At 40.4% G+C, this 19,663-nt stretch overlaps 1 protein-coding gene across 2 annotated transcripts in view; it reads left to right on the top strand.

Annotated features, from left to right (window-relative positions):
- Positions 1-19,663, top strand: part of COL14A1 (collagen type XIV alpha 1 chain) — a 135,995-nt gene that overhangs the window by 99,471 nt on the left and 16,861 nt on the right. For both annotated transcript variants that reach the window (XM_063451104.1, XM_063451103.1), the window contains 5 exons: positions 864-950; positions 1,566-1,619; positions 2,480-2,575; positions 4,862-4,915; positions 7,402-7,455. In XM_063451104.1, the coding sequence (XP_063307174.1) occupies positions 864-950; positions 1,566-1,619; positions 2,480-2,575; positions 4,862-4,915; positions 7,402-7,455 (345 nt within the window). The remainder of the gene's footprint in view (positions 1-863; positions 951-1,565; positions 1,620-2,479; positions 2,576-4,861; positions 4,916-7,401; positions 7,456-19,663) is intronic.

Raw genomic sequence — 19,663 nt, 5'->3', positions numbered from 1 at the left:
CTTAAACAATTGTATCTCAATCTCTAAATTGAACTTTAATCACATACAGGAGGCTCTTGCAGGGTCTAGCAAGCTATTAACATAGCAGGGGATAAGAACATCTTAATTAAACAGAACTTGCAATAAAGAAAGCCTAAATAGGTCTCTTTTTACAGGAAGTGTTTATGGAAGGCTGTGCAAGTCACATGCAGGGAGGTGTGACTAGGGTTCATAAACAAAGGGATTTAACTCCTAAATGGCAGAGGATTGAGCAGTGAGGCTGCAGGGGCATGTTCTATACACCAAAACTGCTTCATTAAGCTAAAGTTGTTCACTTTAAGAGTGAAGATGCATAAACACTTGAGTGAGTACAAGTAACGTGACCAACTTTTTTGTTTTTCAAAATGTACGGATTGGCTTGTTATAGTGGTGAAGTACTGCAGCCCCACTTTCACTCAATCCCACTCTTTTGGGAAGGGGAGGGGCACAGTAATTGGAAATCTGGGTGTTGCTCCCTGGCAGGAACCCTTCCTACCCTGGAACTTCATCTGTCTTTAACTTCAAGATGACAGAATCCCACTGGTGAGCTGTTTTGTCTGGAAGCATAGCTCACAGGAATCCAGTATACATTGTACTTAATGGTCATGTATGGTAAAAACAAGGGCTTTACTTTATCAACATTATGTATCCAAAACAAGACTAAGCACTCATGGGATACTATTAATAAACTAGTTATGTTACAGAATGGTATATCCTCCTACATTCTGCTATATATTAATTAAAACCAAGGAATATGAGTTTTACCCTGTACTTTTAAGTCTTAACATTATTTTGTATGTATGTAGAAAAAACTAAGTATCTTGTTTCTTTTATTTATTTTTTAGAGAAACGAGGAAACCTGTCCACCACTTCCCAGTACCTGCTCATGCTCACAAGATAGTAAAGGGATCCAGGGACCACCAGGACCTCCGGTATGAAGTGTCTTGTTCCTCTGTAACTGGTAGAATCAGGAGGGTTTGATTGTGTGCATAGTGTAAAATGTATTGTGCTGTTACACAAATTCTGCATAGTAGAGTGTTTATTTTTTATCTCGAGAAGTTATAGTTTTATCACAAGTGATCCAGCAACTAAAGAGTAAGGATCAGTGCCTTTTCATCACAAACACTTACTAAGAGAAATATAAGAGAAGATATCTGATCTCGCTTGTGCCCACAATTTCTCTCCTCTACAGGGCTCGGGGGAACTGTATCTGACTTGAGTTGCATTGAATAAACTCTGAAAACCATCAGCCCATGTGTTTTAGCCCTAAACACAGTTACTGAAACCTAAATCCCAACTTTTACTTTTCCAAAAGGATCATTCCCTTTGCAGAGTGAAATAGATAATAAAACATAGAAGACTCATAACACAAACAATAGAAGGATACAAAGCTTGTACAATCATTCACATCAAGATGGAATAATTATGGAATTTTGAATCATGGCTGGAACTACATGTATCTAAAAATATCTCAAGGAATTTAACCAAGTACAATGATATGTATATTTTTTTGTATTGTTAATGGTTTTCTTTTTGTTCATTTCTAGGGTGGTGCAGGAATGCGAGGCTCTAAGGGATCACAAGGGGAATCTGGACCTCCCGTAAGTCTTTAATTCTGTGTTTTCTATTTACAACCGTGGTGGAAGCTTTCATGGTGTTGCTTTGTTTTTCAACCTATACTAGTCGCCATCTTTTTCAACAGCTGTATGTCATGCGTATCTAGTGCTCTAATCAGCCTGGTCTAATGAAGAATTATTTGTAACGTTATATATATAAAGTTGAAGTTTTATTTATGGTAATAAGAGTCTAAGGGACGAGGGAGTTATTAAATGGAAGCAGAGTAAGTAGAGGAAATTAGAGCAATTACTGAGTGGACGTCTACAAGGTAGGAATAAGCGAGGAAGGGTAAAGTGGCTCTATCAACCAAAACTTTCTTCTATTTATACCTCTTCTCTTCTCTTTCTGAATCTGTTCTTCTTTTTTTAATCTCCAATATTTTTCTCACAAAATACATATGGCAAAGCAGGGACTATTTTGTGTTATATATTGTTCCTCCGCTTGACAAATCTTGACAAAACTTAAAGGAACTTAAAGGAACACTGTAGAGTCAGGAACACAAACATGTATTTCTGAACCTATAGTGTTAAAATCACTATCTAGCCCTCCTGACTCCTCTTGCCCCTCTAAATATAGTAATATAGAGCCACTTTAAGAGCTGATTGGAGGAGAAGTCTTTCCTTGGCGAATTTAAAATACCAGGAGTGTTGGTATTTGACCGGCTCTTCAACGATAGATGAAAAAATGTGGAATGTTTGTGTATACATAGTGAAAAGCTGCATGTAGTCTCATTCTGTGTATAAATTAAACATGTGTACATTGCTACTGCTCTGGTGTGTGCCATTCTGTGATTGATCTACATGTTTATAATTCTGTTTTGTCATCTGCGTTTTATTTAAAACAGGGACCAGAAGGACCTCAAGGGCTACTGGGACCACTGGGACCTCAGGGGCCACCTGGGCCGCAAGGACCAAGTGGACATTCCATTCAGGGACCACCCGTATGTTCAACAAAACTTTTATATTGTATATTAAAATAATTTTCATAAAAAACCTTTGATTTATATATATATACATATAAAGGACAGTAATATCCATGTTATTTGCTAAGTTCACACCAAGCTGCTACTTTTGCTATGTGCATAGTATTGACTATCTCAACTGAATAATGCTATTGATTTTTCCGTAACACTAGGTGCAGAGAAGCTAACTTTAATTTATCTTTCCAAAGTAAAAGTACATTTAGTTTATAATGCCCCACTTTCATTTTCCTATGCTACACTTTAATTTCTTCATCCAGCAGGGAAACTACAAATTCTGTTCGGGCCCTACGCATCCATTGTGCCTCTCTCTAGAGAGACTATAAATGATGAATCCCTGAAAACATTTCTAGGTCAGACTGTTTTAGATCCAATCAAGTGTTGGATCATTTGTCTATCTACTCCTTTCCAAATTGATCAATTAATTGCGTGCACGCTTTCCTAGAAAGTAATTCACACCAGAGACAAGGTTCTGGTTCATGAAAGACTTCTGGAATCTTTATTCCAAGGGGTGGGACCCCATTATAAAGCAAAAATACGTCATATGCATAGTCACAGATAACACAAAATATACTTTCAACAATTGGTTAACAGTCTAAGGGAGCTTTCCTGAAACCACCCCACTGGGCATGATCCCAGCATCGTCACATGACATTCCTTTGTATTTCAGCACCATTTTATTACACGTGGCAAGTCCTTGAGAGAGACGTTACTTGAACAAAGGAAGCGGGGGAGGGGTTAGAAAGGGAAGCAGCTCCTTTAACACGGCGAATCTCCATTTTGTTACATGAGAGTTTTGCTCAATGGGAAGGGGGGGAAGCAGGATGAGAGGGGTTTACAGAGGAAATGGTTACTAAGCACACAGATAGGGGGAAGGGAAGCATTTACTGAATGGGCACACATGTACAGAGTAACATAGACATTTTATCCATTCAAGTATTTTGTCCATAACAAAACAGCATAGTTTTATTTTAGCTTCCAGAGAGTGAGAAAGAGGCTCTATGCAGACTCCAGTGGATAGTACCGATGCTTGTTGCTATCCAAGTAACTGTACTTACTGTGTGTGGGCATTACGCCTACATTCTCACATAATACTTAGCATTCCCTTTGTTCTTTACAATTTGTCAGGAGCAGGTTTATGGCAAGTTTATTTATCTCATTTATGTCACACCTACTGCATTTTCCAAAATGATACTGTCTGAAATATTGCACACTTTCTCTCCCTCTTATTTTATATCTCGATGTAATGCCCATTTCTACTATATTTGAAAAGAGAAACAGAAATAGAGTGAGAGAGAGCCGAGAGTGATTATATTTAGTTACAGTTATGTGGGAAAGAATTCTAGACCGCAAGATATATCTTCTCTTTATAGTGTCAAACACAAAGGGGTGAAGTGCACTAAGATGTTGTAGAAGCAAAGCAATATTTCTTTACCACATAAATGTTCTTAAAGGAGAAGTTTTAACATTTAAAGGATTTTAGGATTTTTTTTAGCGCTTTTTGCACAAATCTGTAGTTTATATCCCTAGTGATGTAATCAAAATCCACTGGCAGATAATAGTTATTATTGGCTTATTTATTTTAAAAGAATTAAAACAAACAAACCACAAAACAAAATCTAAGAAAAAACATTGGAAAGATTTTACAATATACTTTTACGTAATTTCTCCCCTTACCCAAATCTTCTCCCCTTTTCACCCACTGACTGTACTAGCACGCATCTTTGCATTGATGAAGTTGAACTCTATTGGTTACATGGAAAAACAGAGGGATTATCTCTGCAGTAAAAGCGACAGACTTTCACCTACGGGCAGATCGTATGTTAGTCGGTGGGAAGTGCTGGTGTGAAGTGTTACCCCGATTGAGCTGCATCTTAATTTAATGAGAATTTTTCTTAAATAAAATAGGAAAATTAAAAAGTTTAGCTTCTTCTTTAGATAACATTACCTTCTCTTAAATGCAGTGTTTATTGCTACATTGCTATGAAATGTTACTTTTAGTACCGTATATCTGTGTTCCAATCAAAACATACTTTTTTCATCCACAATTATCTGAATGGACTGGGTGTTTTCCTGTTTTTTTTGCTGATCTCTTTGAACCATTCCTCCGCCTCCCAAATGCATGACAAATCTGTAAAAATGTTTTTTTTGTGTAATGTTTTTACGTACAGATGACAATATAATTGGTAGTACTGACTATTTATGGCACCTGACAAATAATATTTGTTTTGGTTTAAATACTTGTAGGGTCCACCGGGTGGAAAAGGAGAAAAAGGTGAACCTGGGTTTCCAGGACAACAGGTATTAAGATTTATGCAAGGTGTAAACTGGATGGTTTATTTAATTAATAACTAATTGTAGTGATTTGGAAAAAATTTACTCAACTAAAGTCGGCATGGTTATTCGAGCCAACCTTTTGCAATTCAGTCTTCCGTGCCCCAGAATTTGGACTTAAGTGAATAAAGCCCATAATGTTCTAGAATGTTATTGAATGTTAAGGAAATAATAGATACTGTATTATTTATATTCCCTATCAAACAATTTTAATGCCACATTAACATCAATTTTTGTTTTGCTTTGTATTTGAATGTATTAACCAAAACACAAATCATCTCCATTTTTCCAGGATCTTATATGAAGTTTTTCATAGGAACACTGTATAGTCAACTCTGTCTAATAATCTTTGATGTAGTGCAGCACAGATATTCAATGATGAAGGTGCTATAGAGATAGCACTGAGAGAGTAATGCACCGGCCCATGACATCTAAAAGAGTTGTTTTCTTAATTAATGTTAGGATAAAAAATGCCTGACAACTCCTTTAAAGGGTCCTTCTAAGCATAAAAAAACAACTTTAGCTTAATGAAGCAGTTTTGGTCTATAGATCATGCCCTTGCAGTCTCGCTGTTCAATTCTCTGCCATTTAGGAGTTGAATAACTTTGTTTATATCGCTATACCTTTCTTGCCAATGATTTATACAGTTTAGCTACATATTTCCTGAAAAGTAGGTTCAACTTTTGTTACTGCACATTATGTTTAATTTAGAAATTCTTGCCTTATGCTCTGTTAATTGCCTCTTGAGTGTAGTACCTATCAAAGCAGATGATAATAACTTCTAAAGTAAACACACTATGCAGGGAGGTCGATTTGACAATGAAACTTTTTTTTTTATAGAGGCTGTGTGAATCATAGCCAAGGGAGGTGTGACTAGGGCTCTAGGATTACTACATCATCACTATAAGATCCATATTTCCTCTCTTTTGCCAAAATAACCTTTTTTATATTTTTTTCATTTAAGATATGTGCTGAATTTGACAAAACAACCACTCTAAGATGAGAGTTACATATTTTATTTTTCTTAATGTCAAGATTAATTTTCCTCTGCTGTGGCTGAAATCTCTTTTCTTCGAGTCTCAATGAATGGCATTTTGACACTTGTCCAGTCCTGTTAAAGTGTTATATTTAGCAGAATAAATTGTAACACCACAGTATTACTCCAGTACACATTTTTAACCAGACTTGAGCCGTTAGGATACAAAATTATTTCAAATTGACTCATATCCAGGACTGGATTTACATAACAGGCACCTATAGGCAAAGTTCTTAGACACCCCCTGCTCCTCAACTCCAAAAGAAAGCAGATGAAATATAATTACTATATTAACTGGGCATTGCTAAAAACTTTTAAAAACATAGGCCTAAGTGCATGGGCCACTTGATGGGCCCCCTCAGTATTTGGGCCCTGGAGCCGCCACATTGGTGGTAGTTCAACCGCTGTTATAGCTTCCTGGAGTGGTTATACAGTGTGTATCAGACAAAGCTTCCCCTGCTCATCCTGCAAGGCATTCCCTATGTAAGAGGCTGTTAGTGGGCTGATGGGAAGTGATCCCTTTCACTTCCTGTCCCGTCTCACAATCAGACACTGGAGTTTTACACCCACTATAAATGTTCCTGTAGCTCTGCTATTAAGGCTGACTGGACTACAAAGGACACTGGCCAAGGCTCCTGGTACTTTACTCTGCTCCATCCTGTTTAAGCTCAAAAAGGCACATTATAATTTTTTAAAACAAGTGCCCCCTAGTGGTCAGGTGCCTGAAGGCAGGTTCAGGCTCTTCTCATTTCTGAGTACAAAGTGACAAGTGAAGCAGACATTTACCAAAATTCACAGAAAAGCCTTGTACCTTTTTGTGGTAGATCCCATTACTTAATGTGAAGTGTAAAGAGAGGAAACATTCCTAATTGTACAGCGCTACAGAATTTTGCTGGCGCTATATAAATAATAAAATAATAATAAAATCTGAACTCTCCACAAACCTCACAGAATACAGTGATTGCTGTACACCTGGAATTCTAGGGAACAATAAAACAATACGTTCACACATCTGTCTGACATCCTGCCCACATCTGGGATAATGGATTTCTACTTATCTACACCGTGCCCAAAGGGGTAAAAAAAAAAATCCCACCTTGTATTATATTGCTTGAGCAATTGTACTCTTTCTTCAAAATAGGTTTACCAAACTCTAAAATTAGACGTTTGTGAAATGCACATTATGGTGGGCTCATTGTGAAGCCTCGGTGTAATACTGCAGTTTACAGAATAGAAACCTGTGTTATATCACTGCTCCTGGAAGCATGCATGAGGCTGCCTGAACAATCTATAGCCAGCAGCGTGGGAGGCCTGTCAGGGCTTGTGTATTAAGTATCCTCTCATCTCTGCAGGTTAAATTCAATGTGTAGAGCACAGATTTCTTTCTCTTACCTGAGACTGTTTGCGTTCTTCGCAGGGTATTACGGGAGCATCAGGATCTCCAGGGCGTGATGGAGAAACGGGACAGAGGGTAAGATGTAGCAACATAATCAAAGCACAAAATTGTTACACATATGGTCTGTCTAATCTGCCGTGTCTTAAGAATATCAGTTGATCTGCAATGCCTGGGTTTCTATGGATCCAGAGGAGATTTACAATGCTGCAGAATATACTGGCTCTTTAAATCACAATAATTGTTTTTGCAAACCATGAGAGTTCATAAACTGATCTGAAAGATTAGTAAATCAAGTTAAAGGGTAACTTAAACTTCCACCAATGAGTAAAACATTGAAAATCCCAAATTGACCGTGTTAAAGGGTCAATTTATGCAGCATAAGGCATCATAACAACTTCATCTAAATTAAGTTGTTATGGTGCCATGAGGCCCCCAGGCTCACTCTAGCCTCAAGGGGTTAAACCTTTCTTCGTTTCTCCGCTTTCCCCCAGGCAGCATCAGGGTAGTACCCCCCAGGCAGCATCAGGGTAGGGGCATGGCTGATTGACTGGGAGGGTTACAGCGCCGCCCCCATGCATGCTGGTGTCTGTAGGTAGCATGTCGCGTCGAGTGTGGAGGTGTTGAAAGGTGTTGGAGCAGTTTTTGCATCGAGTTTTGGAGCCATTTTGGCATTTTTTTGTTGCAGTGGTTTTGGAATTGTTTTGAACTTTTTTGGTGCATTTCTCAAGCAGTGGAAAGGTAGGGAGCTGAGCTTGGTCGTTTGCATGCCTTTTACTGTGTGTTCTGCATTGTGGGTTGGTTTCCATGCCAGCTCATTTTGACTTTTTTCTGACCTCCGGAACGGATTAATTGGTTTTCAATGCATTCATGGGGTAAAGCACGTTTCGGTTTACAAATTTTTTGCAATACAAAACGTCCCGGAGAATGCATTAAATTCGTAAACCGAGGTACCACTGTAAATGTAAAAAAGAGAAACAGGCATCTGCTAACGAGCTCCCAGGAGCACCATTTAGTGGGGAAAAAAACAAACTCTGCTCACCTAATAGTGTAAAAAAAACTATAAAATATGTATTAATCTAATTAAAAAGTATTGCAAAAACAGCTCACAGACAAAAAACAAAAAATAAAAAATACAAAGCAAATCCCCTAACGCATTTTGTGTACTTTTTCAAACGCTCCTTTCATAACCAAAGAAACTCAAATTTTAGAGAATGTGCTGAGGCTGAGTATGCATTAAATCTACCTACACTAAAGATATTAGGTCATTGTAATTCCAGTCAATGAGGTCCGATTCTGGTTCAGTGGACATCGATTCGTCTTATAGGCCAGTTCTCTAATATTATGCCCCCTTGTGATAGTACTGTGTACGGCTGATAGCGTGCCAAGATATGACATCATACACTGTCTCTGTTAACCCAGAATGAACACAAAGTTGTATTTAAAGGGAGAGCAACTCAATCAGAGGTGACATATTTGTTGATTTGGGCTAAATATATAGATATATATACCGGGTGTACTTGGTGATCCAGGACTATTAAGAAATGGGATTGAGGTATAAAAGGCAGGTAAACATTGGTTTCAGTGAAGAAATTGCAAATAAGGATTTCAGAAAAGTTTACAAAAAGCCCTAGGAAGAAGAGTTGTTGTTTTTTGGTCAGAATCTGCTGCTTTAATATTTTGCAAGCCATCAATTAACGCCCGGTAAGAGAGCTCAGTGGGCTAATACAGTAACACATGAATCTGGTCAAATCCCCGCAGGGTCAACTCAGCCCTTCATCCTTCCGAGGTTGATAAAATAAGTCCCACTAAATTGGGTAATTGTAACATCCCCTGGATGTTGGGCTAAGGTAACATCCCCAGGACGTAGTTGAAAACCAGAGCAATCTGAATGTACCTTTCCTGGTTAAAAACTTCGTTATTATTAATTAATTTGTGAAATAAAATAATTGAACAGCATACAACTGACATTAAGTTGAGCTTTTGACTTTATGATATTAACATACATAAGTATTCCAGTTACGTAGCAAATCCTCTTATCTGCTCCTATTCAGCCCACGCCATCCGAGGGCTGCCTCTTATTTATTTGACAATCAATCCCTCTAGATAGCTCAGCTGTGCTGTTTATGGAGTTTTCTAAACACTTAGAATTCTGTTTCAATCTAAAATTAGTGCTTGTAGGAATGTGTAAATAGTAGACACATATGTTAAGTCTTTACTGTCTTGTAAACATACCAATATACTTGTTTTAACCCTCTTTGTTCTGGGCACAATACTTTCAGAGCTTTCAATCCCATCATATCACTGTCCATATCTCCATTGAACCATCATTGTCCAACCAAAAACCTGGGGTCTGGATGTGACTCCACCAGGATGATTGTAGCATTTCTGCTGTATAAGGTCATTCATTAAATAGCATCCAATATTCTAAGTAAACTCCTAACTGGCATTCAATTATTGAACCACAATTATGTACCAGAATACAGTTAAACCACATAAGTGGCAGACAGTGAGGAACAAATTTACCTAAATATATTTGCCATCCCCTCTGGCTAACATATATACTGTACATTCCAAGGTGGAGATTACGTCTTTACTAATACAGTATGAAAAGAATACATTACATATATACAAATACATCATTTAAACATAAAATAGATAAAAGTAAAAAAAAATAAAAGGGAGGGGCTAAGCACAGCCACAGCTCAGATACCATATTTCACAGCTCCGTGACCAAACTCACTAATTCTACAAAAACTGCAGTCTTACCGGCTGAAAACCCCCTAAGAGTGTTTATCTCAAGTGGGGGGGAACTCCTGCAGATCTCACTCATGCCCTTCCAATTCAGATCACCTACCGCGCAATCCTATAAGATGTGAAGGAGACTTAGGCCTGGAAGCCTGAAGGCCACAACTAACCACGCCAAGCTGCTCGCGGACTGGCGCGAATACATACCTCCCTACCTGAGCGCCTCCAACACTGTAACTATGGGTCAGAAGACTCAGAAACTACACACGGCGCCACCTCAAGAGGCGAGAGATATTGGGGCACTTCTCAAATTAACAAGGTCCAGACCAGCGGAACATGCAGCTCATTCTGCCAAGAGGGAGGCCTCTGATGAGGATGAAGGGAGCGTGATGGAATTCAGACCTGAAAGCAGTCAACCCTCTACTTTGGCCGCAACAAGTGAGACCCACAGACTGACACCAGCGACTAAACAGGACATCTCAGACCTATATGACAGAATCAGACTGTTATTTGATGCTGACATTGCCCTGGTGAAAACTGTGGTCCAAGCAGTCACAGACCGCATCCAGGCCACTGAGAAAGATGTGAATAATCTCAAGTAAGACCTGGCAGCACTGGGAGACACTGTTAAACAAATGCAAACCTCACACTCCTTCATGACCCAGAGAGTGGACACTCTGGATGACAGGAGCTAGCGACTAAACATCAAAATCCGTGGGGTATCTGATGCAGTGTCCACAGAGAAATTGTCACACTTTCTTAGAAGGCTGATATCCACAGTACTACCTGCCAAACAGGCTAAACTACTCCTACTAGATGGGATCTATAGGGTCAACAGATCTCCTCGTTCCCCTGCAAGCTCGCCAAGAGACATTATACTTAAATGTCAATCCTTTGCAGACAAGCAAAAGCACATAAAAGCTCTCCAGGACAAGGCTCCTCTGGACTTTGAAACTCACCATCTTTCAAGATGTCAACCGGTCTACACTGTTATGGAGAAACGCTATGCAGTCAATAACAAAGGAGCTGCAAGAAGCTGGAGTGGCATATCGCTGGTCTGCATCCCTCACACTGATGGTCCTCAGTGAGGAGACAACATACACAGCAGCATCTCCACCAGACACCCCCACTTTCCTCGCAGCACTTGGCCTTTCGGGGGGCGCAGAAGCTCCAGTGAGAACACCGACCACTCATCAGTGGGATGTCTCTAATGTAACACCCTTTGTACCATCCAGGGTCCAGGACTCAGTGACTTAGAATTTGAACTAGAGTGCACTTAAACATAATTGGCGTCACGGTTATAAATACCACTTGTCAGACCTTTCGGCATTCGCTAACCGTGGACTTCCGGGTTCTCGGAGCGCGGCCACTCCCCCTCCTATGACGTGGTCGTTCCCAGGGTTCATAGAGAGTCCGCGTCAACACCACAGTGCTGGATCAAGTCGAAAGCTCCCGCGAACTTCAAACTGAATATTTACTTCTACTGTGTATCGGACCCGGACTGTTTAATCATTTACCCTCCTTCTCCTCTCCTACGACCTCGGACTGTTTTTGGATATTCTCTTGCCTGCTGCAACCTCGATTCTCTGTGGAATCTCTATCACCAATTTGGATTATCACTCCTTCATAAGTTAAGTAAACCAGATTGGCTCTAACTTAATATATATCCATCCTAAATCTAAGTGGTTCGCTATCTGCTCCACATCAACTCATAATCTTGTTTCCAACACCTACTTATTAATTATCTTCATCCTAATTTGGAACTTATCGCTGGTTGTGCTAAATTTACCTTATCCTAAAACAACTTCAAACACCGCTGCTGGTTATAACCTGCCAGGAATTAAAGAGACAGTTCAATTTGATTATCTTTTTTTATTTAAAGTAATAAACATTATCAAACTCAGAAATCTGCAGTTGTTTCCATCTTATCAACAATTGAGCGTTACAGATTGATCCAGCCTAATTAATGGATACAGCAGATCTCACTTCTGAAATCACCAGATTAAACCAAAGAGTGGATACTCTCACTCAAGGCATGCAAGATCTACAGATCACCAATGAAAGAATCCTTACTTATGTAAGGGACTTGCAAACCCATACTCCTCACACAGTTACACACTCGGCTAGTGACCCTGCTGTCTCCAACCCTGAAAAATTTTCTGGAGACAGGTCCCAATACCGAGAGTTCATCAATTCTTGCAAGTTGTTGATTGCATTAAAACCCCGATCATATCCCACTGAAAGATCTAAAGTTTGTTCTGTTATTTCATTTCTGAGAGGTGAACCCATGGCCTGGGCTCATTCCTTTCTTGAGAATGATGATCCCATATTGGATTCTCTGGATGAATTCTTTGAAGCCATGTCTCTCCTTTACGAAGACCCAAACAAACAAGCGACTGCAGATTTAACCATTAGAACACTGCAGCAAAGAAACCGGCCTGTTGAAGATTACATTGCTGAATTCAAACGATGGGCACCTGAAACTCAGTGGAATGACATAACTCTACGTAACCAGTTCCGTATTGGGTTATCTGAAGCTGTCAAAGATGAGCTCTCCAGAACTGAACTACCTACTACACTAAATACACTTATTCAACTGTCAATCAGTATCGACAGAAGACTTAGGGAAAGAAAAGCTGAGAAATCACTCACTAGCTCTCTATGGAAAAAACCCTTCACCTCTTCAAAGGCACCGGAGAAACCTATAACTCCCGCTGAACCTATGGAAATAGGGGTTGTGAGAAGTCCTCTTACTCCAGAAGAGAGAACCAGAAGAAGACAACTGAACCTCTGCATGTACTGTGCTTCGCAAGAACATGTTGTCCCAGACTGTCCCCTATTGAAACGTCCAAGAGGCGGTAAGCATGGTTCTACCACGACTGTAATGAGTGTACTTCCTTCTAAACCAACCTCTCATTTTTCCTCTGTCTCTCTCATATTACAGTGGGACAAAGAAAGAATTACGACTAAGGCCATTATTGATTCCGGTGCTAATGGGGTGTTCCTGGACTCATCCTTTGTTACAAAAAATAAAATTCCTTGTGTTCAAAAACGTAATTCCGTCTCTGTCAGAGTTATTGATGGCTCCTTAATCTCCTCGGGGCCCATTCGCCTTGAAACTGTCCCTTTAAGGACTACTACTAATTATCTCCATTCTGAATTTCTTGTTTTTGATGTCATAAATTCTCCTCTTTATCCTATAATATTAGGGATAGACTGGTTACGGACTCACAACCCACTTATTACCTGGGCTCCTTTCTCTCTCACGTTTAACTCTGCATATTGCCAGAGAACATGTCTACAACACATCCCCATTTTGCATGTTACTAGGGAATCCACTATACCTTCCAGCTATTCAGAGTTCGCTGATGTGTTCAGTAAAAAGGAAGCAGAGACACTTCCTCCTCATCGACCCTATGATTGTCCGATTGACCTTGTTCCTGGTGCTCCTATCCCTTTTGGACATATTTATCCCCTCTCTGAATCAGAGCTAAAAACCCTCAAGGAATACCTAGATGAAAACCTCCGGAAGGGGTTCATTAGACCTTCCTGTTCACCAGCCGCTTCCAGCATGTTTTTTGTAAGAAACAAGGACCAGACTATTCGGCCAATCATCGATTACAGGTCTTTAAATAAAATAACTATCAAGAATCGTTACCCTCTTCCCCTGATCAATGAGTTGATTGAAAGATTAAGAACAGCTACCATCTACACTAAACTTGACCTTCGTGGGGCATATAACCTTGTTAGAATCAAGGCCAATGATGAATGGAAAACGGCGTTCAGAACCCGATATGGTCTTTACGAATATCTTGTCATGCCCTTCGGGCTATGTAACGCCCCTGCAACCTTTCAGCATTTCATTAACGATATCTTCCGAGATCTCCTAGACGTTTGTGTCATCATTTACTTAGATGATATTCTCATCTACTCCAACAACCTTGAAGAACACAGAAAACACGTGAGATGGGTATTATCCAGATTAAGAACACACAAATTATACGCAAAACCAGAAAAATGTATATTTGAAGTCAATGAAATCACTTTTTTGGGATATGTTATCTCCCCTCATTCAATAAGTATGGATACCTCCAAAATAGATTGCATTGTCAACTGGTCTACTCCTACTAATACTAAAGACTTACAACGTTTTCTGGGATTTGCCAACTTCTATAGGAAGTTCATTAAAAATTACTCCAAGGTTGCTCATCCCCTCAACCTGCTCAATAGCAGTAAACGGTCCTTTGCTTGGAACGAAGAGGCTCAAGCAGCCTTTGATGAATTAAAACGGAGATTCACAAGTGCACCCATTCTTCAACTACCTAATCCTGCTTTTCTCTACGTCATGGAAACGGATGCTTCTGATACAGCTATCGGGGCTGTCCTCTCTCAACACCAAACGCCTCAAGATCCTCTCCATCCAGTAGCTTTTTTTTCACGATCCTTGTCTCCTGCTGAACGAAATTATCCTGTAGGAGAAAAAGAATTATTAAGTATTAAAGCTGCATTCGAAAACTGGCGTCACATACTTGAAGACACACGCACTCCTGTAATTGTTTATACCGACCATAGGAACCTTGAATATCTTCATTCCAACAAAACACTCTCTGCCAGACAAGTACGCTGGAATCTTTTCTTTTCCCGTTTCAATTTTCAAATCATCTACAGACCTGGATCCAGAAATAAAAAGGCAGATGCCCTGTCCAGAATTCACCAAGATCTTCCTGTAAACGAAACTCAACCTCCTAAAATCATAGGTATTATTTCGTCATTAACTGATGATATTAAACATCTCAAAGAAGAAGATCTTGAACTTCCCAAACAAGGCAATCTATCAAAAAAGGACGGTTTGTACTACTTCAAAGACAGGTTATACATTCCTCCCTTACTTAGGAATAAAATACTCTCCTTGATTCATGATTCCCCTCTGGCTGGTCATCCTGGTACAAGAAAAACACTGGAGCTGTCTAAAAGATATTACTGGTGGCCTCGCCAGGACAGAACCATAGAATCTTATGTAAAAAACTGCCCAACCTGTCTGAGATCAAAATCTGACCATCATCCACCATTCGGTCAATTACTGAGCCTACCTGTTCCAGAAAGACCTTGGCAGTCCATCTCAATGGATTTCTTGGTAGAACTCCCTCCTTCGCAACATCATACCACCATTCTGGTAGTGGTAGACCGTTTCACCAAGATGTCCCATTTTATTCCTTTAAAGAAATTACCCTCTTCATCTGAACTTGCAAAAGTATTCATCAACAACATCGTGAAACTCCATGGTCTTCCTGAAGAAATCATATCAGACAGAGGAACACAGTTCACCTCCAAATTCTGGAATGAGATGTGTTCCTCCCTCAACATTCAACGTAAATTATCTTCAGCCTATCATCCTCAAACCAACGGACAAACAGAGAGAGTTAACCAATGTCTTGAACAATACTTGCGGTGTTATTGCTCTCATTTACAAGATGATTGGATCACGTGGTTACCAATGGCAGAGTTCTCATACAACAACTCGGTACACACTAGTAGCAAAATGACTCCATTCTTCTCAAATTTTGGATTCCATCCTTCTTCATTCCCCGATCAAGGACTTCCTTCTTCTAATCCATACGTCTCCAACCATAACTCGTTCATGTCTGCCCTCTTCCTCAGGTTACGTGATAACCTCAAAAATGCATCATCTGCTCAGAAAAAGTTTTTCGATACTGGTAGACGACCTTCCCCTACTTACAAGGTTGGTGATCTAGTATGGCTCTCTTCAAAAAACATTGTTACCAACCGTCCCTCAAAGAAACTAAGTTCACTCTTCCTTGGCCCTTTTCGTATATTGTCACTCATCAACGAAAACGTGGTTAGATTGAAACTTCCACCTACCATGAAACTACATCCAGTCTTCCATGTGTCATTGCTTAAACCACACCACTCCGACCCTTTCATGAGGGATGTTCTTACCACTCCTGATCCCATTCTGGTACAAGGTGAAGAGGAATACGAGGTTCAGAGGATTCTCGACTCACGAATCCATCGTGGTTCCTTACAATATCTTGTCCGGTGGAAGGGCTACGGAGTTGACGAAGACTCATGGGTGTCGTCCTCCGCGGTGCATGCTCGTCGACTTATCAACGCGTACCATGCTCGCTACCCATCCAGACCTCGCTGACAGCATCCGGTGGCTGCTTCTTATGAGGGGGGTTCTGTCAGACCTTTCGGCATTCGCTAACCGTGGACTTCCGGGTTCTCGGAGCGCGGCCACTCCCCCTCCTATGACGTGGTCGTTCCCAGGGTTCATAGAGAGTCCGCGTCAACACCACAGTGCTGGATCAACTCGAAAGCTCCCGCGAACTTCAAACTGAATATTTACTTCTACTGTGTATCGGACCCGGACTGTTTAATCATTTACCCTCCTTCTCCTCTCCTACGACCTCGGACTGTTTTTGGATATTCTCTTGCCTGCTGCAACCTCGATTCTCTGTGGAATCTCTATCACCAATTTGGATTATCACTCCTTCATAAGTTAAGTAAACCAGATTGGCTCTAACTTAATATATATCCATCCTAAATCTAAGTGGTTCGCTATCTGCTCCACATCAACTCATAATCTTGTTTCCAACACCTACTTATTAATTATCTGCATCCTAATTTGGAACTTATCGCTGGTTGTGCTAAATTTACCTTATCCTAAAACAACTTCAAACACCGCTGCTGGTTATAACCTGCCAGGAATTAAAGAGACAGTTCAATTTGATTATCTTTTTTTATTTAAAGTAATAAACATTATCAAACTCAGAAATCTGCAGTTGTTTCCATCTTATCAACAATTGAGCGTTACACCACTGAACCACACAAAAGTGGTATCCCACGGAATGGGCTGTAGCTAACGTTTAAAATCTAGTTTATAGTTTCAAATAGTGTTTTCTGGTTTCTTGCAAGTTTAGTTTAGAAGTAGAATGGAAGCACACACAGAGAACTACCACAATCCTGAACCTTCCCCCTGACTCATCTTTTGCCTTGTATTGTATGTTGTATTAACCACTCAATAAAATGTATTAAAAAATTAAAAGGATTTAAAAAAATAAATAAATAACAAAAAGGATATCATGTCTGCATTCTGCTGTGAGTGAGCCCTCAATACAACCAATCCTGGACTTTCCATAGCTTGCTTCCATTTGTCTTTCGCTCCCTCCTTGCTACTGAAACTGGCCTTACCAAAGTGACTAATGACTCAATCTCTGACACACATAATGGTCATTAAACAAAATCTTTTTAAAACTGAGTGCCTCATCTTTTCTCGGATCAATTAGTCCACCTTCATATACCTACACCTCAATAGGACACCTATTACACTAACCCCTCCAGCTCATTGACTTACAGTTACTTTTGACTCAGGTCTTACCTTTCGCTTTCTCCTCACATCTAGTCTGTCACCAAATCCTGTAACCTCCACCTTACAAATATTGCCTATATTCGCTCTTTTCTACCTCAAGATACAACTAAGGCACTTGTTCATGCACTCATCGATTCCCAAACTTGACTGTTGCAACCAACTACTCATCGACCTTCCAAACACCCACATTGCCCCTTGTCAGTCTGTGTTGAATGCTGCCACCAGGCTCATTTTCCCGACTAACTTCTACTCCGACACCTCACCCCTTTGCCAATCATTACATTGATTTCCTGTACCCTTTGGCATCCAATTTAAATTCAAACCTACAAAGCCCTCACTAACTCCATTCCTCACTACATTTGCTCTTTCCTCAACAAATATAGTACTTTTCTTTCCATTTGCTCTTTGAGCGACTTTCCGTATGACTGCTTGTTCCCGCAATGCCAACTCTCATTTGCAGGATTTTTTAAAGGCTGCCCCCTTTCGATGGAACTACCTACTGCATGTCAACAGACTGTTCTTTAGCCTCAAGTCCATTAAAGGACAGTGTAGCCACCCACATGGGCATCCACAGGGAAGGACAAGGGAGGCCTTTTAAATAATTTTCCCTTGGACTGTGACAGCTTGTGTGTCAGTTCAAGGGAAAGAAATAGGGAGGTGCTGGGGGCAGGAGGGAGGTGCTGCGGGCTGGTGCGGCCACATTTAGGCCGCACCAGCCCGCAAGTGTGTCAGTGAGCCTTCCTGTAAGTGAGCATATGTGTGTGACAGTGAGCTTGTCTCTAAGTTAGCATGTGTGTGTCAGTGAGCTTGTCTATAGTGAGCATGTGTATGTGTGTCAGTGAGTTTGTGTGTGTGTATCAGTGAGCTTATGTGTAAGTGAGCTTGTGAGTGTCAGCTAGCTTCTCTGTAGTGAGCATGTGTGTGTCAGTGAGCATGTCTGCAGTGAGCATGTGTATATGTGTCAGTGAGCTTGTCTGTAAGTGTGCGTGTGTGTGTTGGTGAGCTTTTCTACACTGAGAATGTGTGTGTAAGCTTGTCTGTAGCGATTGTGTGTGTGTGTGACAATAAGCTTGTCTGTAGGTGAACTTGTGTGTGTGTGTGTGTGTGTGTGTCAGTGAGCTTTTCTGTAGTGACCATGTGTGTGTGTCAGTGAACTTGTCTGTAAATGTGCTTGTGTGTGTTGGTGAGCTTTTCTGCAGTGAGCATGTGTGTGTGTCAGTGAGTTTTTAGTGAGCATGTGTGTGTCAGTGAGCTTGTCTGTAGTGAGCGTGTGTGTGTGTGTCAGTGAGCATGTGTGTGTGTCAGTGAGCTTGTCTGTAGTGAGCTTGTGTATATGTCAGTGAGTTTGTCCGTAATAATCATCCATGTGTGTGTCAGTGAGCTTTTCTGTAGGGAGCATGTGTGTGTCAGTGAGATTATGTGTGTGCGAGCATGTGTGTGTCAGCTAGCTTTTCTGTAGTAAGCATGTGTGTGTCAGTGAGCATGTCAGTCAGCTTGTATGTGTCAGTGAGTTTGTCTGTAGTGAGCATGTGTGTCAGCAAGCTTTTCTGTAGTGGGCTTGTCTGTAGTGAGCATGTGTGTCAGTGAGGTTGTCTGTAGTAAGCATGTTATGTGTGTCAGTGAACTTGGCTATGGTGAGCATGTGTGTGTCAATCAGTGAGTTTGTAGTGAGCATGTGTGTGTCAATGAGCTTGTCTGTAGTGAGCATGTGTATATGTGTCAGTGAGCTTGTGTGTGTCAGTGAGCTTTTCTGTAGTAAGCATGTGTTTGTCAGTGAGCGTGTCTGTAGTGAGCATGTGTATATGTGTCAGTGAGCTTGTCTATAAGTGTGCTCGTGAGCTTTTCTGTAGTGAGCATGTGTGTGTGAGCTTTTAAGTAGTGATCATGTGTATGTGTGACAATGAGCTTGTCTGTAGTGAACTATTTATCATGCATTATGAATCAGGCTAATAATGGCCAGGAATTCCTCTACTGAAAGCTGTGCATGGTTTGGTAGAACTGAATGCTAGCTTCATTCATGAAAAATATATATTTGCATAAGGTGGTAAAAACCGTGGACTGGCTTCTATTATTTCTCATTTGGCTTCATACATGTTTTTAATGAATGAAGTTGTCATAGAAAGCTGACACATCTATTCGTGAATTTAA

Source organism: Pelobates fuscus, chromosome 4 (assembly GCF_036172605.1).
Source record: "Pelobates fuscus isolate aPelFus1 chromosome 4, aPelFus1.pri, whole genome shotgun sequence".
Lineage (NCBI taxonomy): Eukaryota > Metazoa > Chordata > Amphibia > Anura > Pelobatidae > Pelobates > Pelobates fuscus.
Note: the sequence above shows the minus strand (reverse complement) of the source record. Positions and strands in the feature narration are given on the sequence as shown.